The sequence below is a fragment of the Apodemus sylvaticus genome, chromosome 13, assembly GCF_947179515.1.
Source record: "Apodemus sylvaticus chromosome 13, mApoSyl1.1, whole genome shotgun sequence".
Lineage (NCBI taxonomy): Eukaryota > Metazoa > Chordata > Mammalia > Rodentia > Muridae > Apodemus > Apodemus sylvaticus.
In genome coordinates, this window is record NC_067484.1 from 92650673 (window position 1) to 92670457 (window position 19785).

The 19785-nt window shown below is 44.3% G+C and overlaps 1 protein-coding gene across 11 annotated transcripts in view; it reads left to right on the forward strand.

Moving 5' to 3' along the window:
• The window catches only part of Osbpl1a (oxysterol binding protein like 1A), a 187096-nt gene that overhangs the window by 156479 nt on the left and 10832 nt on the right, over positions 1–19785 (forward strand). For all 11 annotated transcript variants that reach the window (XM_052201461.1, XM_052201460.1, XM_052201463.1 and 8 more), the window contains 3 exons: positions 805–880; positions 15149–15283; positions 18470–18567. In XM_052201461.1, coding sequence (XP_052057421.1) covers positions 805–880; positions 15149–15283; positions 18470–18567 — 309 coding nt within the window. The remainder of the gene's footprint in view (positions 1–804; positions 881–15148; positions 15284–18469; positions 18568–19785) is intronic.

The window sequence follows — 19785 nt, forward strand, 5'->3', positions numbered from 1 at the left end:
TCGTTATTTCAGCTACTAGGATTATAAGCACGTATTATAGTCCTGTGAGTACTACATCTGAATGTCTCTTAGAGGAAGCTAGAAATCTGGCAGCTCTTGTCATCTTGGCAAGTTAAGCTATTGCCACCTGCTGTAGAAAGCTGACCTGGCTGGCTTGTCCTTCCCTACCACAGGACTGCTGTTCTGATCTCTGGGGTGGGCTTGGAAGCCTGCCTACCAGGCCAGGTTTCTAACTGCCCAAAATCTAAGCTGGAGACCCCTGTTATTGAAAGCACTCTCTGTCTCGCTTCTTTCTCTGCAAAGGCCTTGAAAATGCTCCCTCTGTCAAGGCTTGCTTTTTAAAACGTCTTCCAATGTCTAGGGGTATCTCAGTCTCTTTTCATGTCAGTGCCTGGGCAGGTTTGAACTGTATATCACAGGGCTTCAGCTTAGCTTCTGTTTTGATAATTTGTTAACATTTTCTCACTTCATTTCCAAATGCTTCAGTCTATGGATAGCACTTTGTGTTAGCCGTCGGCTAGAGTGTGGAGGTTTATTAGGAGTTAGGTGATCTGGCCTTATTCTGAGGACCAGAAAAGACTGACGGAATTAAAATCATCACAGCACTAAAGACAAAGGGCCTGTTTATTTGGTCTGAAAATATCAAGGGTCAGAACAGTGGTGAGCAGGTGTGGGCCCTGCTTTGCCCTGTCTGTGACTGCGCATTTTTGTAATGTGTCTGTACATCTCAGGTCAATGACAACATTTGTTTCTGTCCCGTATCACTGGCATTAAAAATGAAGCATGTTTCCTCTTTTTCCCCAGAACAAGCCTGCCATCGCCTATGTTCTCCAGAAATGACTTCAGCATCTGGAGCATCCTCAGAAAATGCATTGGGATGGTGAGTTAACTCTGCCTCCTCATGGGGTCCACTGGCTACCTGTTTGAATGCACAGCCTTGGGAAGGGGCTCTTAAAAACAAAAAACAAAAAACAAAAAAACCCAAACAACCCCATAGAAGTGTGGCCTAACAGTGGCCCAAGTGCCCACAGTGTAAAGCCCTCAGCCTTACATTAGGTTCCCTGGAAGAGTCAGGGTCGCTCTTTATGCCATTTAACGTGGCTTCCGTGGGACTTTGATGTAGGAAAAGAAGGACATGCTTCTGTCCTGTGTAACACCAAGTTCATATTTGCCCACACATCTCCTTAGAGAGTTTTTCCTAGAACAGACCCACTAAGTAGCCGCTTCCTTGCTGGGGCTCTGTGCAGGCCAGCTTCCGTGCCGTCTCTGTGAGTGCAGTGTGGAGAGGGAGCTCTGTGGCAGCACTGCCTCCTGGACTCCCTGCCACCTGATGCTAGGCTGGAAGCCTCTTCCTGGCATGACCCTTCCAGATGTTAGTATGGTCACTGAGAATGACAGTAACTGAATAACATGGCTGTGCAGGTGCCAAGGCTTCAGCCTGAGCAGCGTACTGTGAACGCTGCCACTCTGGGCCTCCTGGAATGCTGCCAGCACCTTCCCTGCACGCCCGTCTTATGCCACCGCCTCTTCAGCCACTCTCCCCGCCCATCATTCTGCCTGTGCTCCTTTGCCCTGTCAGCAGAGACTTCCTAAGTGCCTATCCCAGGAACCGCTAGTGTAAACCAGTGTCTCCTGAATCCTTGAGAGAGTAATCCAGCTAAGCTTTGTGAAGCTATTTCATGACTTTCCTGTTGGCCTGGCTACTCCTTTTAGGGGAGATCTGAGCAAGGTTTCGCTCCTAGCTCACACTCGAGAGATGTGTGCAAAGATATGTAGTGTATCTGAAATGTCTTGGTATCTGCTAGGCCAGCACCGTGCTCAATACAGAGTAGTCCTTATATCAGCAGAAAACCAGCTGAGAGTCAGAAAGTGGCCTTCCAGTCTCCTTCAATCACGTCAGGATTCAAGACAAGGCAGTGTGACTAAATTAGGTGTAGACCCACTAAGCTGGAGGCTCATGACAGTCACTTGCTGCTGACTTAATTGTCCCTTTATAACTAACAATTCAAAACAAAAATGTTTCTGTGAAGTATTTTTTCAGACCTTCAACGGGTGTATAGATCTTTGTCGTGTAACATGTAGTTGTGTGTGTATGTGCGCTTCTAAAGTGAAAGCCAGTTTCACGAGAGAATGAATATCACTGCCACTGTGATTGTTTTTAATATTAAAGCAATACTGATTTCAACTCATTAAACTGATCATAACTTGCTGATTAAACAAAAATCATGGTTTGGAAAACACTGTTCTGTCTTTGTATAGAAGCGATGCCATGTCTGCCTTGAGACCATGTGGGAAGGGGGTTTGTATGAACATAGCATGTGTGGCTGGTCTTTCTGAACATTATAGGAAACAAAGCTTGTTGTATGTCTCTTGTCTGAGCCCTTTTCCTGTCTCAGCAGATGTTGGGCTCATGGTGTTGTCAGGGGTGATAGATGTTGACACATCTACCACACCCTGTTGTGGTGACAGGGGTCACCAACAGTATCCCTGTTTGTCTTAATCAAGTTCCTTTCTACATTAGAACCGATGGATCTTTCTTTCTTTCTTTCTTTCTTTCTTTCTTTCTTTCTTTCTTTCTTTCTTTCTTTCTTTCTTTTATTTATTTAGTTCAAATTTTTTTTTTAACATTTCAAATGATTTCCCCTTTTCTGGTCCTCCACTCCCTGAAAGTCCCATAAGCCCTCTTCCCTCCCCCTGTTCCCCCATCCACCCCTTCTCACTTCCCTGTTCTGGTTTTGCCCTACACTGCTACACTGAGCCTTTCCAGAACCAGGGGCTACTCTTCAGTTCTTCTTGGACATCATTTGATGTGTGGATTATGTCTTGGGTATTCCAATTTTCTAGGATAATATCCACTTATCAGTGAGTGCATACCATGATTGATCTTTTGAGACTGGGTTACCTCACTTAGTATGATGTTCTCCAGCTCCATCCATTTGCCTAAGAATTTCATGAATTCATTGTTTCTAATGGCTGAATAGTACTCCACTGTATATGTACCACATGTTTTGTATCCATTCCTCTGTTGAGGGATATCTGGGTTCTTTCCAGCTTCTGACTATTATAAATAGGGCTGCTATAAACATAGTGGAACATGTATCCTTAGTACATGCTGGGGAATCCTCTGGGTATATGCCCAGAAGTGGTATAGCAGGGTCCTCCGGAAGTGACGTGCCCAATTTTCCGAGGAACCACCAGACTGATTTCCAGAATGGTTGTACCAGTTTGCATTCCCATCAGCAGTGGAGGAGTGTTCCTCTTTCTTCACACCCTCGCCAACACCTCCAGTCTCCTGAGTTTTTAATCTTCACCATTCTGACCAGTGTAAGGTGAAATCTCAGGGTTGTTTTGATTGGCATTTCCGATGGATCTTTCTAAGTTAGGAGATGATGTCATGTTAGATCAAACCTGTTATTGTTCTCTGCAGAATGTGGCGATGCTTTTATTTTTAGGTACAGAGCTACAGGTGCAAATAAACACATGGATGAATCATAAATAAAGGAGAGCAAGTACAAGCAGTTGTGTGGGTTGGCAGCGCTCCAGAGTGTTCTGAGACCTGTCTGTAGGGCTGGCTGATAGAGGCTGATAAAGATGGGCAGACAGAGGACTACAAGGAAGACCTTGGGAGGCGACCCTCTGACGGTCTAGATTCATTAATGTGGGCGTAAGGGGCATTGCCCGCTTCTGGAATATTGTCGGGTGCTGGCTGTGTAAGGTCTCTCCCAGGCCGCAGGAAGAGTCAGAAGGCAGAAGTGCTGGACAACAGCAGAGGAGGAAATAAAGATACCTGGTAGAGCAGAGCAAACAGCATAACCGTAGCTAAAATTCTAATTTTTCTGCATAACTCCCTCTAATGTATACCTGTTTTACCCTGCCCCAAAGAAAACAAGTCAAGACTTAGAAAATAGTAGCATTGATACATTTTGGTACCCTTGAAGAATTTAAAAAAAAAAACCCAGCAAAGCCCTTACATTGTGCCCCTGATTCTGATACAATCATGTTACAATGTTAAAATGTTACATGTAACAATCTGTTAAAAATTAATTGGTGTTTGAAAAGCCACGTAGGTGCCTTCAGCTGCCATATTTCTTCCCTGAGCATTATTGTGGTCTCTTTGATAATAAGATGTTGGTTAGTGTTGTTTGTTTGTTTGTTTGTTTGTTTTTGGTTGGTTTCTTTTTCAAGATGGGACCTTGTTATGCAGCCTAGGCTGGCTTTGAATTGAGTCCTCCTGCCTCTGCTTCCAAAGTGCTGGGATTACAAATGTTCTGACTTAGAAGTTTTAAAAATAGCAGAGTGTGACTCTGAGTCCCGTCTGACCTACTCACACTGTCCCTGTGCACTAGGTCAGACTGACTGCGAGCGCCCAGCATCAGCTTCATAGCTCAATACTGATCTCAGGTCTTTCTTAGTTAATGGCCTACTGATACAGTGGGGGGTGGTGTTATTGGAAATATGGGTTTTAAAACTCACAGGATGCAGAAGTAAACAGATGTCTGTGGACTGGAGTGATCTACCTTGTGAATTCCAGGCCAGCTATGGTTACAAAATGAGATCCTATCTCAAAAATTAAAATATAAAACAAGGCACATAAGAGATACTTATCTGCTAGGGATAGTAGAAGTCTAATTCTATAACTAGTAAGGAAAGTCTTTGTCTTCTCATTTCAGGTATTTATTACTATGTACATGGTAATCTAACACCTCTATAGCGGGGCTCACTAGGTCTTTCCTCCCCGTGACCCCAGTACATCATATTTTGCTTTGTTTCTTAAAAAAAAAAAAAAGTATAGAATCTCACATTTCTTACACCTATGCATTCCTTCTTTTCATTTCCCATTTTGTTTTGGACAGGCTTTTGTTACCAAATATCAGATTACATTGCATGAGATAAACACTTTATATAACTAGAATTCGATATAAATCTCTTTGTGATCAAAGCTTTCATTAAGCAGTGTTCAGCTTCCCGGCACTCTCAGAAGCATTTGCTCTATTGTCTTTGTCCAAATGTTCCTTAAGCCTGTGTCCCCTTCTCCTGTCCCTGGTTTCTGAGGCTTTGTCAGCAGACCCAGCTGCAGGTTCAGCTTTGGGAGGCCTGTTCACAGCACTCAGGCCAGGGCGAAGAGCCCTATCCTTGATGTCCCCTCTATATGCCCTGTTTGCAGGCAGTACTGTGATCTTAGTGTTTAACTACTGTAAGAGGTGAGGAAGGTCTGCTTTATGGTGAATGCTGATTTTTACAAATGAAAATTCTGTCACACACTGCAGGGCTCTGGGGAGGCCACTCCCACAGAGAGATGCTTGCTGTCATCCTTCCTTGGCTAAGTACACAAGCAGGGTGCTTTCTAATAGTTCAAAAGCATAAAGTTCCATTTCCCCTTATACTTGTATTTCTGTTCCTTATTTCCTACAGAAATTAATTAATTGCATTGAACCGATTTTTATCCCTGAAAGTATTTTATTGATTTTGTATTTCACTATCACAAAATGTGTCTAAAAGGAATGTTAACTTTGTGCCACTTTTATATATAGTATATCAGTTATAACATTATGGGTAGAACATTTCTGAAGTATCAGCTTAAAACTTTGTGTATGAATGAGGTGGTCCTGGTGCAGTTGGACTCGCACGTCTGAGCAACCATCTCCAACTGCAAAAATCAAAGTGGAATTTAGGACAGTTATGTTAGTTCAATAGACACCAAAATTGAGAAACCCTCTGCACATTAATAAACAGATGGGAGTAGGAGTTTGTGGGACTGTTAATATCTAGGATTGTCATTCAGTTCTTTGTCCCTTCTTAGCTATGCCAAAAATTAGGGTGCATTATCAAAAATAATTTGTTATTTATTATTTATAAGCTGACAAATCAATTAGGACTTCTTCCACTGTTTGTAAAAACAGAACTTTGGAAAAGTTATAGAGAGGGCTTTGTTCCCTTTTATTCCCCAGTGGTAGGCCTTGTGGCCTGGGGGACGTTGCAGGAGGCTCTCCCAGTCTCTCCCATCTGCGCCCACACACTTCTTTGACCCAGTGTTACCCAGCCCTTTAGAAAGGATCAGAAACTTACCCCGAGGCATACTTTCGCCTTTAGTATTTTTGATGAAAGTGTTACCTTGGGCTCTGAGGTGTGTTAGTAGTGACTTCTCTACCACTGTGACCAGTGATGTGATATGAACTTGAGGGACGAGAGATTGGTCTATTCCAAAGGTTTTAGTCAGAGGTCGGCTGTACCCTTGAGATGAGGCAGTGTGTCATTGTGCTTAGAGGGAGTGGCAGAGGGGTCAGGGACAGGGCATGCTTTGAGAACTCCCTTCAAGGGCCTGCTTCCTGCATCAGCATCATATGCCACCAGTTCTAAGTGCTGCCACCAGGTGGAGAATATACCAGAGGTTTTATGTCCTGTCACCTCTGGCTCAGGGTAGTCACCTGTCAGTGACCAAGGCTTCAACACAGAGCCGTAACTATGTCCCTCAAACTGCACATTTACTTCACCAGGTAGAGAACAGGAAAGATGGGAGCTTTGCCACAGCTGCCATGCTGACACATCACCACATCATGATCTAAGTCAGAATCTCTCCGAGGAGAACTGCCCGAAGTCACCCTGGTGGGACACAGTTCTGTAGCTGAAGTGGGGGGAGGGCATGGAAGAGGCTGCACCCCTCATTCCCTGACAGCAAGTTTTCTGAGGGCAGAAAACTGTTTACAGTAGTTCTGGCTGGGGGTGTGTCTTGTATGTTTACTTTTTAAATGATGAGCCTGGCAGGGCCTCATGGCTGGCCCAGGCCTGCCAGAGCGGAGGCAGAGTGAGCACACACGTGTGGAAGTACACGGGAAGACTGTGGCTTGCCACTTGCTGCCAGGGCTTGCCTTGCACTTGTCCCCTGCACTGCAGCTCGGCCCTCAGCGCAGCCCCATGCAGCAGCCCCGCAGGTTCCTTCTCTTTCCCTGTAGCTTCTCCTGTATCCCCTCCCCTGCTTTCCTGTTGCTGGCACTAAGGCGCCCCATGCAGTCGGCTCAGCACCCACACACTTGCCACTTTTCCTGCCGCTGTCCTCCATGTGCCCTTCACATATCTGAAGGTGAGGTGGCTACAGCTGCCACCAGAACAGCACTGTTTCCGGAGTGCCTTGCTCCTCAGGGCACCACGACTGTGCATTCAGACAGTAAGGTCATCTTGGCCAATGACAAACACTAGACCATGGATCACTTACAGGAACGAGATGCCAGCTGAGCGGCACTAGATTGGAGCGGGGCAGGTGATCCTCCAAGGCCCTAAATGGAAGGAACGTATCACTGCCACAGCCTTCACGCTGGGGCAAGCAAAGGCCACATGGAGAAAGGATCCAGGGCCAGCTTCATCTTACGTCTTCATTCTCCTGAGGAACAGCCAAGACTGCTGCTTTTCCTGACTGAGTGCTTGGGTCACACACTGCTCATGAGTGGCTGCCTGAGCGACAGGCAGACAGATTTAGCTGACACCCATGGTTTCTGTTGATCACCCACATCTGAGCCATTTGCCCCGTTGGGTATGAAGACGGGAGACTCACTGTTTACGCCAGCTGAGCTCCATGTAGCCCTGCTTATGGGTTGTGCATGGTGCTAGAGTGAAGGCATGGCCTTCCTCCTCTGTCTCTTTACAGTTCCTCAGCTGATAAGCAATCTCAATTAGGAGTGTCCTCAATTGCATCATTGGTTTTTACTTATGTGCATGGATCAATTTAAACTTTGTTTTAGCTAGGTCACAAGGTAGAGTTGCCTGGAATAAATATTTAATTTTTCCATCTGACTCCAGCTCAGTGATAAAAAGTGTTCCAGCCAGTGTCTTTTCCTGAAGGCTGACCTTTGGAATACGTGTTTTCCTATTACTGGGACATATGCACATGCTAATTTGTTTATATAATAGCTAAGGGATGCCACAACCAGGTTTGCTGGATTAGAAGAAGCAATAGTGGGTTTGACTAGGGGGGACAGAGGCAAATGTGCATTGTGTAGCTGTTTTTATTACCTACTTAAGGCATTTTTAAGTTTTAGAAACCACAATAAGTGTAAGATTATTTTTAATTAACTCTGGACAATGGAGGAAATAAACTTGCCATCCAGTTGGTGTTCTTTAAAATAGCTTGCTGTGTGCTCCTGAGAGGGGTCAGGGCAGCTTTCACAGCCGTCTGGACCGTGTGCATACATTTTTCCTCTGTACCGCACTCGAGTGTGTGTGTGTGTGTGTATGTATGTGTGTGTGTGTGTGTATGTATGTGTGTGTGTGTTTGGTTTTTGAGACAGGGCCTCATGCTGTATTCCTGGACCAGACTGCTCTTCAGTTCCCAGACATCTACCTGCCTCTACCTCCGAAATGTTGGGGTAAAGGTGTGAGCTACCACCACATCCAGCTCCTTCTTAATCTCTTTTATTTGGCCAAGATACTGGCTTCCCGCTTTCTTACGTGTTTACCTTCTGAGTCTCTGTAATAAAGATGTGTTTAAACGTGTTAAAGAGTGTAAACTCTCCCAGTCATCTGTTTATTCAGTGTCAGTGAAAAATTCCCGTATAGGTAGTACTTTTCCAGGGGCTGGCAGCAAGGGAGGGAAAATCTAGAGCTGAACTTACAGGTGAAGCCATTCTTCCTCGCTTTAATAAATACATCTTTTAAATTGTTTTACGATAAATCTGTCATTCACAACACAGGAAGCAAGCTGAAATAGTCAATCCATACCTCATTGTGTCCAGTGGTCGTGGGGCACTACTGTGTCAGGGGTGGGTCACCCTGCACCCTCGGTGTGTAGATCCTCCCAGATGACCTAAAGAGCCTTCCCTCACTCTGCAGCTTTCTAAGCATCCAGCCATGAGTTGTGCCAATGGCTGGGAAGCTGGTTCCCAGCACCTGGCATCCGTGAAGCCCTGGAGGATTTAGGGTCCTGTGCACATTGCTAGTGACGATGCTAAGAATTTGCCAGCATTTCTCGCTCACTCAGTGTGTCTGGCCCAGTCATGGGTATTTTATGTGAATTAGTTCATGTAATGTTTTCAAACCCTAGTGAGCTGTTCAGTGTCTCTGTCCCACTTTGGGATGAAAGGCTAGCCTTGTTCATAACCACATTAGAAAAAGTATAGGGCTCTGAGCTAGATGTGGGGAGTTTTTTCTTGAAACTAGCTTTTCCCTTCTAGAAAATACATATAATGTAAAGTTTACCACCTTATATTGTGTGTGTGTGTGTGTGTGTGTATTTGTGTGTGTGCGTGTGGTGTCTGTCTATCTGTCTGTCTGGGGTGGGGTGCATTTGAAAACATGTGCATAGACCAGAGATGTCATGGAATAGAAATTCTTCTCTAAACACTGTATTCTTCCTTGGGGGGAAAGGATCTCGTGCCCTGAGGCCAGAGCTCAGGTTTTCTTGACTGGACTGGAAGCCAGTGAGCTCCAAACATCCTCCAGGGTTCATGCCCCTCGGAGCTGGTGCTGTGGCCATTTTCTAGGACACTGGCTTGATGCGTGTGCTGGGATTCCAATTCCAGTCTGTAGGATTGCAGTGCAAGCTCTCCTCTGGAAAACTCTCCAGCCCACGCCCACTCCAACCATTTCCTTCCAGTGTTTTCACAAAGATTTTGTTTTTTGTTTATTGGTCTGTGTGTGCTTGCACATGTGCGTTTGTGGGACTCTGCTTGTTGCAAGGTGCTGGATGCGACCACAGGATTAAATAGCAGGTGCTTGATCACTGAGCTATCTCCCCAGCACCGCCCTGATCATCTTTAAATGGCATAAAGTACAGACACAAGACTGTGTTCTCTTTATTGCCACCCATCCCATAACTCTTCAAAACCACTAACTACTGCCAGCAGCTGCTCTTCCCTGGGCTCTGGCTGTCCCCTGTCTGTTCACAGGCCATACCTTTGTCTTTGAAGGCATGAGTGGACTACTTATGTCCAGTTGTGTGCCCTTGCTACAGTACTCTGTCCACCCACCACCTCTGTCACCACGCCCTTCCTTCATGTTGACACTGATGTAAATGTCAGGGGTGGTTGTAAGGTGTACCAGACTCCAGAGAGTGGAACGGTCAGCCTCCAGTCAGCCACCAGAGCATGAGACTGTCAGCCTCCAGAGAGTGGGACTGTCAGCCTCTAGTCAGCCTCCAGAGAGTGAGACTGTCAGCCTCTAGAGTGTGGGACCGTCAGCCTCCAGAGAGTGAGACTGTCAGCCTCTAGAGTGTGGGACCGTCAGCCTCCAGAGAGTGAGACTGTCAGCCTCTAGAGTGTGGGACCGTCAGCCTTCAGAGAGTGGGACTGTCAGCCTCTAGAGTGTGGGACCATCAGCCTTCAGAGAGTGGGACTGTCAGCCTCTAGAGCATGGGACCATCAGCCTCTAGCCCCTTTCCTCTGGCCTTGTTATGTATGTATTGGTTAATATTTTTATTTTTTAACATTAAAATGTAATTAAACCATTTCCCCTTCCCTTTCCTCCCATGCTGCTCTCATGCAGCCCATCCCTTGTTCTCTCTCAAGTTTTATCTATCATGTTTTTTTGTTTTTACATCTGATGAAAAAGGCAATATGTATTCATTTTAGGAAATGTGAACAGTAAGCAAGCGATAAATGCTAGCTCTTACAGTTTAGCAAAAATATGTACAATAGCTCTCCTTTCTCCAAAAGTCATGTCATAAGGCCATACACAGAAAGTATGCTAGCATCCATCCCATAAATAAAATAAATACATTTAAATAAATTTAGCCCACTACAACAGAAAAAGCCTGAGTGGGGTGGGGGGCCACTCCCGGGCGTGGCTCAGTGGCTCAGTGAGAGCACTGGCTACTCTTGCAGAGGTCCCGGGTTTGGTTCCTAGCACCCTTGTGGATGCTCAGAAACATCCTTACCTCCAGTTCCAGAGGACCTGATGCCCTCCTTTGGCTTTGTGGGCCCCAGGAATACATCTGGTAAGCATACATACATGTAGGCAAAGCAACACATGCTATATATTAGAAAAAAAGCATGCTTAAAATATACCATTGGTACTTACATTCCTTGAGTTTGCTTCATAATTTTATATAAGATCTTATATATTATATTTTATTAATATTTATTTAATTATATTCAAATATAGAATAACCATTATCTAATTGTACATGCTTATATTTGCACATTTGTCTTTCATTGTATAATTTTACATGAGTAAAATGTATTTTCAATATAAGAATTTAAATAAATTTATATGATTTCCATATGGACAAAAGAATGTATATAAGGCCTCTACACCACTAGCTGAAGATAGCTATTGTTGTCTTCTTGGTGTTCCAGCCTTGTAGTATGATGTATATATATACATGCAAATATATATGTAACAAAATTAAATTATATTTCTTTTTATGTAGTTTTGTGACTTGCTTTTAAAGGCTTAACCCCCCCTTTTGGATTAAAAAAACAACCAACAACATTTGAAGTATAAATAATTGATAACTACTCAAAGTGTTGTAAATCTAAAATACTAACAAATGTTAACAATCAATGGTCTGGTATTTTATATAATGCCTATTCTTCTGTTGGGTCAGCGTACTCTTGTCTTAGGTGATAATAACTATGTTTTCCATCAAAGAAAGCCAGAAAGGTAATTTCCTTAGATATGATTAATGAAAATTTGCTCTTCAAACTTTACTTCTTAAATTCCTTTATTTTTTTTTTCAGAACAGTTTTTGGTTTATATAAAAATTGTTGAAGTTCTAAGAGTTGTCAAAGTTCCTCTGTTGGAACATCTGCATAGCATCCCTCCCTAGAGTAGTCCATTTATACGACTGATGGACACACTGTAATCCCCAGCTGTAGCTGGTGTGGAGGTCACCCATGGTTGTCTTCTTTGCGAGTCCTGATGTGTCTGTGTAGCATCTGCATGATGCACGGTGCCAACCATCCTGTATATGACTCCACTTCCCAGCAGGGTCCACACCTTCCTCTTAGTGGCGGGGATCACAACCGGCAGCCTTTTCAGATCGGCAGCCTTCAAGTTCCTCCCATGTCTTCCCAGAGCACGGTTGCCCCTTTTCAGTGCGATCTTTACCAACTCTGCATTGCCTGTTAACTATTGTGTATCATTAGACACACCCTTGTCCTCAAGAAGTGAAGTGGTCTGGTGAAGGCTGCACAGGAGGGAGATGCTGCCTGCTGACAGCCACTTGAGAAGTCATGAACCTGGGGCCAGGGGAATGGGGTTTCCATGTGCACCAGGGCACAAGCACTTGCCGTGTGTCCTCCTTAGGGCTGACATCCAGGTTTAAGATACTGTCCTGGGACTTGGCAGGTCCAGAGGACTCAGGTTCAATTCCCAGCACCCACATAGTGCTTTACAACTATCTATAACTCCAGTTCCAGGGAATCCAGTGCCCTCTTCTGACATCTAGTTACCAGGCATAGATGTGCTCTGTACACATACATACATACATACATACATACATACCTATATACATACATACACACAGGCAAGCAAAATACCCCAACACACTCATACACTCATGCACACACTCACACTCTCTCACATACACACACACACACACACACACACACACATACACACACACACGCATACATGCACTCTCACATACACTGTCCCTTTTACCGGAAGTAATGTTATTAATCAACTGTCTGCTATTTTCTATAATGCCTATTCTTCTATTGGGCAGTGTACTCTTGTCATAGGTAATAACTGTGTATTTTCTATCAAAAGTACATTTTACTCACATAAAATTATACTAATGTGCAAATATAACATTTCAATTTCCAGAGAAAGAATTTGGATGTCCTGTTGTATTATTTTCTGTCTTATTCCCTTGAAACAGTTTTTTGTTTGTTTGTTTGTTTATTTATTTTACTGAACCTGGCACCCAGCAAGCCCCACTGATGTTCCTGTCTGAGACTTCCCCAGCCCTGGGATTACAAGCATGTGCCCGGTCATACCTGGCTTTTTACATGTTGCTGGGTGATTGTATAGAAACTCCTTTACAAAGTACATGTGACAGTGAGGGTGTGCTCTCCAGCCAAAGGCCTAGAGTCTGCGGTGGTCTCTGACCAATACCATAAAGGTCAGCCAGCCATCAAGTACATGTGATGTACTCTCTAAGGATGGGAAGGGAAGAATCTGAAATAATCATTCTGGAGAGTTAGGTGAGGTCTCTCTCCACAGATAGCAAGAAGGTCACTGGGTTGTTAGCAACCTCCATGCTCAGCTTTCTAGTCAGAGTGCAGGTGTTTCCTTTTCTCTCCCCACTGAGGGACACCCCTGCGTGATTAACATTCCTGGTTCTCCTAGCTTCTCTGTAAGTGCAAGCCCTCTGCACTAGTGTAGCAAGTGCTCTTACTCTGCACTTGTCTTTTATACCAAGAATGCCATATATTATATTTTTTTAAAGTATAATTCCAAGTTAAAGAGGTGCCTGGGGCATCTTAATTAAAACAAGGCTTGGTAGTTCTACTGTGTGATTTATACCCAACAGTGACTCGGACTTAATAAGGTCCTGGCTGTGCGTGGCTGAGCTTTTCTTTCTTTCTTTTTTTTCTTTTCTTTTCTTTTCTTTTTTTCTTTTTTTCTTTTCTTTTCTTTTTCTTTTTTGGTTTTTTTTTTTTCAAGTCAGGGTTTCTCTGTGTAGCCCTGACTATCCTGAAACTCACTCTGTAGACCAGGCTGGCCTCGAGCTCAGAAATCCACCTGCCTCTGCTCCCAGAGTGCTGGGATTACAGGCGTGTGCCACCACCGCCCGGCTGGACCTTTTCTTTCTTATTATAGATTTCTTGTCTTCTTCTTCTCCTTAGTGAGGCTGTAGAAATGTTCTGGTTAATGCATTGAACCGTTACTTGTCTCTTCTCCATTTTCTGGCTGTTTTTAAATGCAGTTGATGGCAGCTATATGAAGTTATATGACAGCTGTGTGTAATTTTAATTGTGTAAGCCAATAAGAAGCAGATGTAAGGATGAGAGTCTGGTGGCGTTCTTCCGGGATTGCACCTAGGACTGCCCACCTGGCCAGGTGATGTTAGCCAGATTCCCACAGAAGCATCAGACAGTGGTAGGAGGAGTTTGGAAGGATCATCAAGTATTCTAGAATACCAAGATAAGCTTGTCACTTAATGACTTTTTGAAAGTACCATGTATACTTGGGCCGTACATGGTAATGATGAAAAGGTGCCATCTCCATGCTAGAGAGCCTTGTGAAGTGTGTGACTGGGCAGGGGAATGTAAAATCATTTTATAAAAGAGAGAGAGCCTTCTAAAGTCACCCCACATTTATGTGTGGGTGCTCAGAAAGGCCCAGTGTCAGCCAAACATGGCCTCAGATTTAGAAATTACACATAAGCGTGGTGTATACGGTTGACTCTCACCCCATTGTAACAATATGAGTGGGGCCCAGCAGCCTGCTGTGTGGGTTAAGGCACCTGAGGAGAAGCAGACTGGCCTGCTGATCCCAGGACCCACACACTGCAAGAAGAGAACTGACTCCACCCCCTCCTGTGCACTGTGGCACACGCACAGCTGCACACATGCCCCGACATGATGATACATAAATAACAAACCAACAAATAAGGCTTTTAAAAGATGAACCTAGGTGGGTGTCTTAATGGGTTTATTTGAGCTAAACGGCAGCCTTGGGTCCCACTGGTCAGTATCCCATGAAAGGAGTTAGAGGGAAAATTACTGAAGGTTGTCCCTGCTGGAGAGAGACAAAACAGCCTTGATTGGTTGAGGCAGAGTTGCATATTAGTGGTTTCCTTGCCGTTCTGACTGGGCTGTGTTTACTGACATGCCAGCCTGAGGTGCCAGGGCCACCTCTGCCCAGGAGCTTGCCGCCTCAGCGTCAGTGCGAGGGTGTATTCTGTGTCCCCACTGCCTTGTCTACATCCTAGTGCTGTTCTGAGAAGCAGTGGCACTGCCATCAGCCCTGGCTCACCATGAAATGGTGTGCTCTGCTGCGCCATGAAGGACGTCTGAGTACTGCTAGGCACTCCATAATGGAAGACGTTTGCAAAGATTTGTGACACCGAGCTGATTTTAATTAACTTCCTTGAATTGAGCTTTTCCGTTGCTTCATTTTTGGGAACACGTTATCTAAAGCAGCAGCAGCAGCAGCAGATATGTTTGTTGCGTATAACACTGATATAACAGTTTCGCTTTCTTCCTAATAGGAACTGTCCAAGATCACAATGCCAGTCATATTTAATGAGCCTCTGAGCTTCCTGCAGCGGCTGACTGAATACATGGAACACACGTACCTCATTCACAAAGCCAGCTCATTTTCCGATCCCGTGGAAAGGATGCAGGTATGTGGCACGTGACCCTTGGGACAGGTGTAAGTCTGAGACTTTTGTCTCTCATCTTCTCCCCCACCCCACTCGTAAACACACATGTTCACATATATGCAGACACTGACTTATATGCTTACACACATGTCTGCTGATGTGAAGTCCAGCTGCGGATAGGACAGTCTCAAAACTTAAGAGACTTTTGCTGGGGAGAGGATCTCTGTAAGGGAGGGCAGCATTTGGTATATAAATAAATATTAAAAAGAAAAGATAGGTGACTTGTAGAGAGACTATCTTGTGTCTATATGGATGTGGCATCTGGCGATAATAAATTTGATGGCCTCTAGTTTAAGCAGGACATAGAAGGTGGGACATTTGGGAGTCAGAAAGGATTCTGGGATAGTGACAAGTGAGATTCGCCTGGGAAGATATGACAAGACAGATACATGGTACTGAGCACAGGTAATCAGCCACGTGGCAGAATGTGGATTAGAGTAAATGGACTATAATAAGTTATGTTCTAGTCAGAGAAGAGCCTAGCTGTATAGCCAGGGTGTTTGTAAATAGAAAGAGGAGGAGGAGGAGGAGAGGAAGAATAAGAAGAGAAAAACAAAGAAGGAAGGAAAGAAAAGAGAAGAAAAAAGAGAAAGTCTTTTGTGTCCAGTCCCCCGGCCATCCTCCAGGGCTGGTCACTAATGAAGACTGATGGGATTCTCAGGAGCCACAGACACGGGTCTCACGACCGTACTTGGCACCTGGAAGCTCTCTCCAAGTCTTCAGTTAAGAAAGCAGCGTGTGGTAATTGGGAAATCAACGTTTCTTACTGCAAACTTTATTGAAGATCCTCTCAAAAATATGGAATACATAGTCACCAAAACATGTATGCTGGATCAATATCCCAGTATGTATATTCATAAGTGCTAAAGTAACAAGAAGTGTTTTTAATTCTCAAAATAAGAGATGTTTGCATGGTGAGCACGGATGATGAAGCGCAGGCTCAGCAGACACACTTCTTCCTGATAGAGCCTCTGTTCTCTCATCCACACAACTGGTTTTTAACTCCATTGGTATCTTAGCCGTGGCTTCTCTTGCTGTGATAAAATACCATGTCCATTAAAATCTTGAAGAAAGGGTTTGAGCTTATAGTTCCACATCACAGTCCGTCACTAAGGGAAGTGAGGGGAAGAGTCTGGAGGCAGGAGCTGATGCAGAGGCCATGGGGGACGCTGCTGGCTGGCTGGCTTGTCCTGGCTTGCTCAGCCTGCTTTCTTACAGAACCCGGGGCCATAGCCCAGGGATTGTCTCACCCATGGGCTGGGCCATCCCCCATCGGTCATCCATCAAATGCACCACAGGCTTTCCCATAAGCCAGTCTGGTAGGGACGTTTTCTTTTTCTTTCTTTCTTTCTTTCTTTCTTTCTTTCTTTCTTTCTTTCTTTCTTTCTTTCTTTCTTTCTTTCTTTCTATTTACATTGCAAATGATTTCCCCTTTTCTGGGTTCCCACTCCCCGCAAGTCCCATAAACCCTCTTCCGTCCCCCTATTCTTCCATCTACCCCTTCCCACTTCCCTGTTCTGGAATTCCCCTATACTCTTGCACTGAGTCTTTCCAGAACCAGGACCCACTCCTCCATTCTTTTTGGACATCATTTAATTTGTGGATTATGTCCTGGGTATTCAAGTTTCTAGGCTAATATCCACTTATCAGTGAGTGCATACCATGATTGATCTTTTGAGACTGGGTTACCTCACTTAGTATGATGTTCTCCAGCTCCATTTGTCTAAGAATTTCATGAATTCATTGTTTCTAATGGCTGAATAGTACTCCATTGTATAAATATACCACATTTTTTGTATCCATTCCTCCGTTGAAGGACATCTAGGTTCTTTCCAGCTTCTGGCTATTACAAATAGGGCTGCTATGAACATAGTGGAGCATGTGTCCTTATTGCATGCTGAAGAATCCTCCAATAGCTTATGCTCTAAGATCAAGAATTGACAAGTGGGACCTCATAAAACTACAAAATTTCTGTAAGGCAAAGGTCACCGTCAAAAGGACAAAACGTCAACCAACAGACTGGGAAAGGATCTTCACCAACCCTAAATCCGACAGACGGCTAATATCTAATATATACAAAGAACTCAAGAAAGTAGAACCCAGAGATCCAAATAACCCCATTAAAAAGTGGGGTACAGAGCTAAACAAAGAATTTTCACATGAAGAACTTCGGAGAGCTGAGAAACACCGTAAGAAATGTTCAACATCATTAATTATTAGGGAAATGCAAATCAAAACAACCCTGAGATTTCACCTCACACCAGTCAGAATGGCTAAGGTCAAAAATGCAGGAGACAGCAGGTGTTGGCGAGGATGTGGAGAAAGAGGAACACTCCTCCACTGCTGGTGGGATTGCAAGATGGTGCAACCACTTTGGAAATCAGTCTGGCGGTTCCTCAGAAAACTGGGCATGTCACTTCCTGAGGACCCTGTTATACCACTCCTGGGCATATATCCAGAGGGACGTTTTCTCAATTGATGCTCTCTCTTCCCAAATGACTATAGCTTGTATCAAGTTGACATGAAACTTAGTCAACAAAATTGGCTTTTGCACCAATTAAGTTGTTTAGGTTTTTATCTTTTTTTTTTTAACCAATTCTAAATGTATAGTTGTACCTGTAACTGAATATGTAGACTTTTTCTTTGTCATCAATGTATGAATGAAATAATTTTTACACTGTGTTAGATACTATAGTAACTAGACAATATGTAATATATACAGAAGGATATGTGTAAGTTTAAAGCAAGTGCTCTGTCATGCTATAAGGTTTGAGCGTCCACAGAGTTTGACATTTGAGGTGTGTGTGTGAAACAGCTCCACTGACTGACAACTGTGATTTAAAGTTTTTTTTAAAGTCAACATATTGGAGTAATTGGCGTAAAGCGTTTTTGAAAGTCCCTGGCAGAATTATAGCATGCACACAATCTCATAAAATCCATGTCCGAGGGTAGCACTGTAGGAGGAGATCCAGGAGCTTTCAATATGAGTGTACAAGCTTCTACAGTAACTTCAGAAAGACACATTAAAATCCAAACTAATGGAGCCTCTCCGTAAGTTTGTTAGCCACTGTCTTCTGTGCCACTTCGGTTCCTGAGACTGGGACTGAGAGACTGCCTCTTAATAACCTGTGTGATGCTCTCTTCCAGTGTGTGGCTGCATTTGCTGTGTCTGCTGTCGCGTCTCAGTGGGAGCGCACTGGAAAGCCCTTCAACCCGCTGCTGGGAGAGACGTACGAATTAGTTCGGTGAGGTCTTCTGCTCCATTCTAGGTGGCTTGTTGAATGGATGTGACTTACATAGAGTTTTCAATGAAGAAAAATGGGTATATTGAGTGTCCCTAAATGATTCTTTGTGTCTGGAGTACCTAATTATTTTGATGTCCATGTCTATGAAACTTCAGAAACTATCAAAAACTACAAAATAGACATGTAATAGACCATCATTAAAAAAAATTACAAGTTTTCAGTGTTCCTAACCTTCTAGGATTAACTCTCCTGCAATTTTAGGTAGATAACATGACATGATCAGGGGTTTAGGGTTACTATTGCTATGATAAAACACCACGACTAAAAGCAACTCAGGGAGAAAACTGTTTATTTCAGTCACAGTTCATCAAAAGCAGTGAGAAGAGGAGCTCACACAGGGCAGGAGCCTGGAGCTGATGCAAAGGCCGTGGAGGGCTGCTGCTTCCTGGCCTGCTCGTCAAGGATGTTTCTACCTGCTTTTTTATAGAACCCAGGACTACAAGCCCAGCACCACCCACAGTGGGCTAGGCCCTCCCACATCAATCACTAATTAAGAAAATGTCCTACAAACTTACCTTCAGCCCAGTCTTATAAAGGCATTTTCTTGATGTTCTCTCCTCCAAACGACCCTAGCTTGTGCCAAGTTGACAGAAAACTAGCCAGCACATTAGGACAGAAACTCAAAGCAGGACCCTAGAGGCAGGAACTGAGCGCATGGAAGAGCGAAGCCTACTGGTTTGCCTGCTCATCCTGGTTTCTTACACTGTCTAGGACCACCCACCCCAGGGGCAGCCTGCCCACGGTGAGCAGGTTGGCTTGGGTTCCCTCATCAGTCATTAATCAGGAAGCTGCCCTACAGACTTCTACAGAGCAGTATTATGGAGGTCTCTGCAGTCAGGAAGCAGAGAGCAGACAGGAGGTGAATCCGGGCTATCAAACCTTCCGACCAGCCTCTAGTGATTCACTCCATCTACTAAGGCTCCACCTCCTAAAGCCCCCACAACCTTCCAAAACTGCTGGGGACCAAGGTTTCCAAAGCACAAGCCTGTGGGATGGCATTTCATATTCGAGCCTCTAGCCCAGGGCGATGTTTGTGTAAATCGCCCCACTCCATCTGGGTGTTCTTTATGTAATGTGTACAAGCAGCTTGCTTTCTAATGGCGTTGGACACAGTAGCTCATGTTTTGTCTCATTGTTCCTCATGTAAGGTTGCACTGT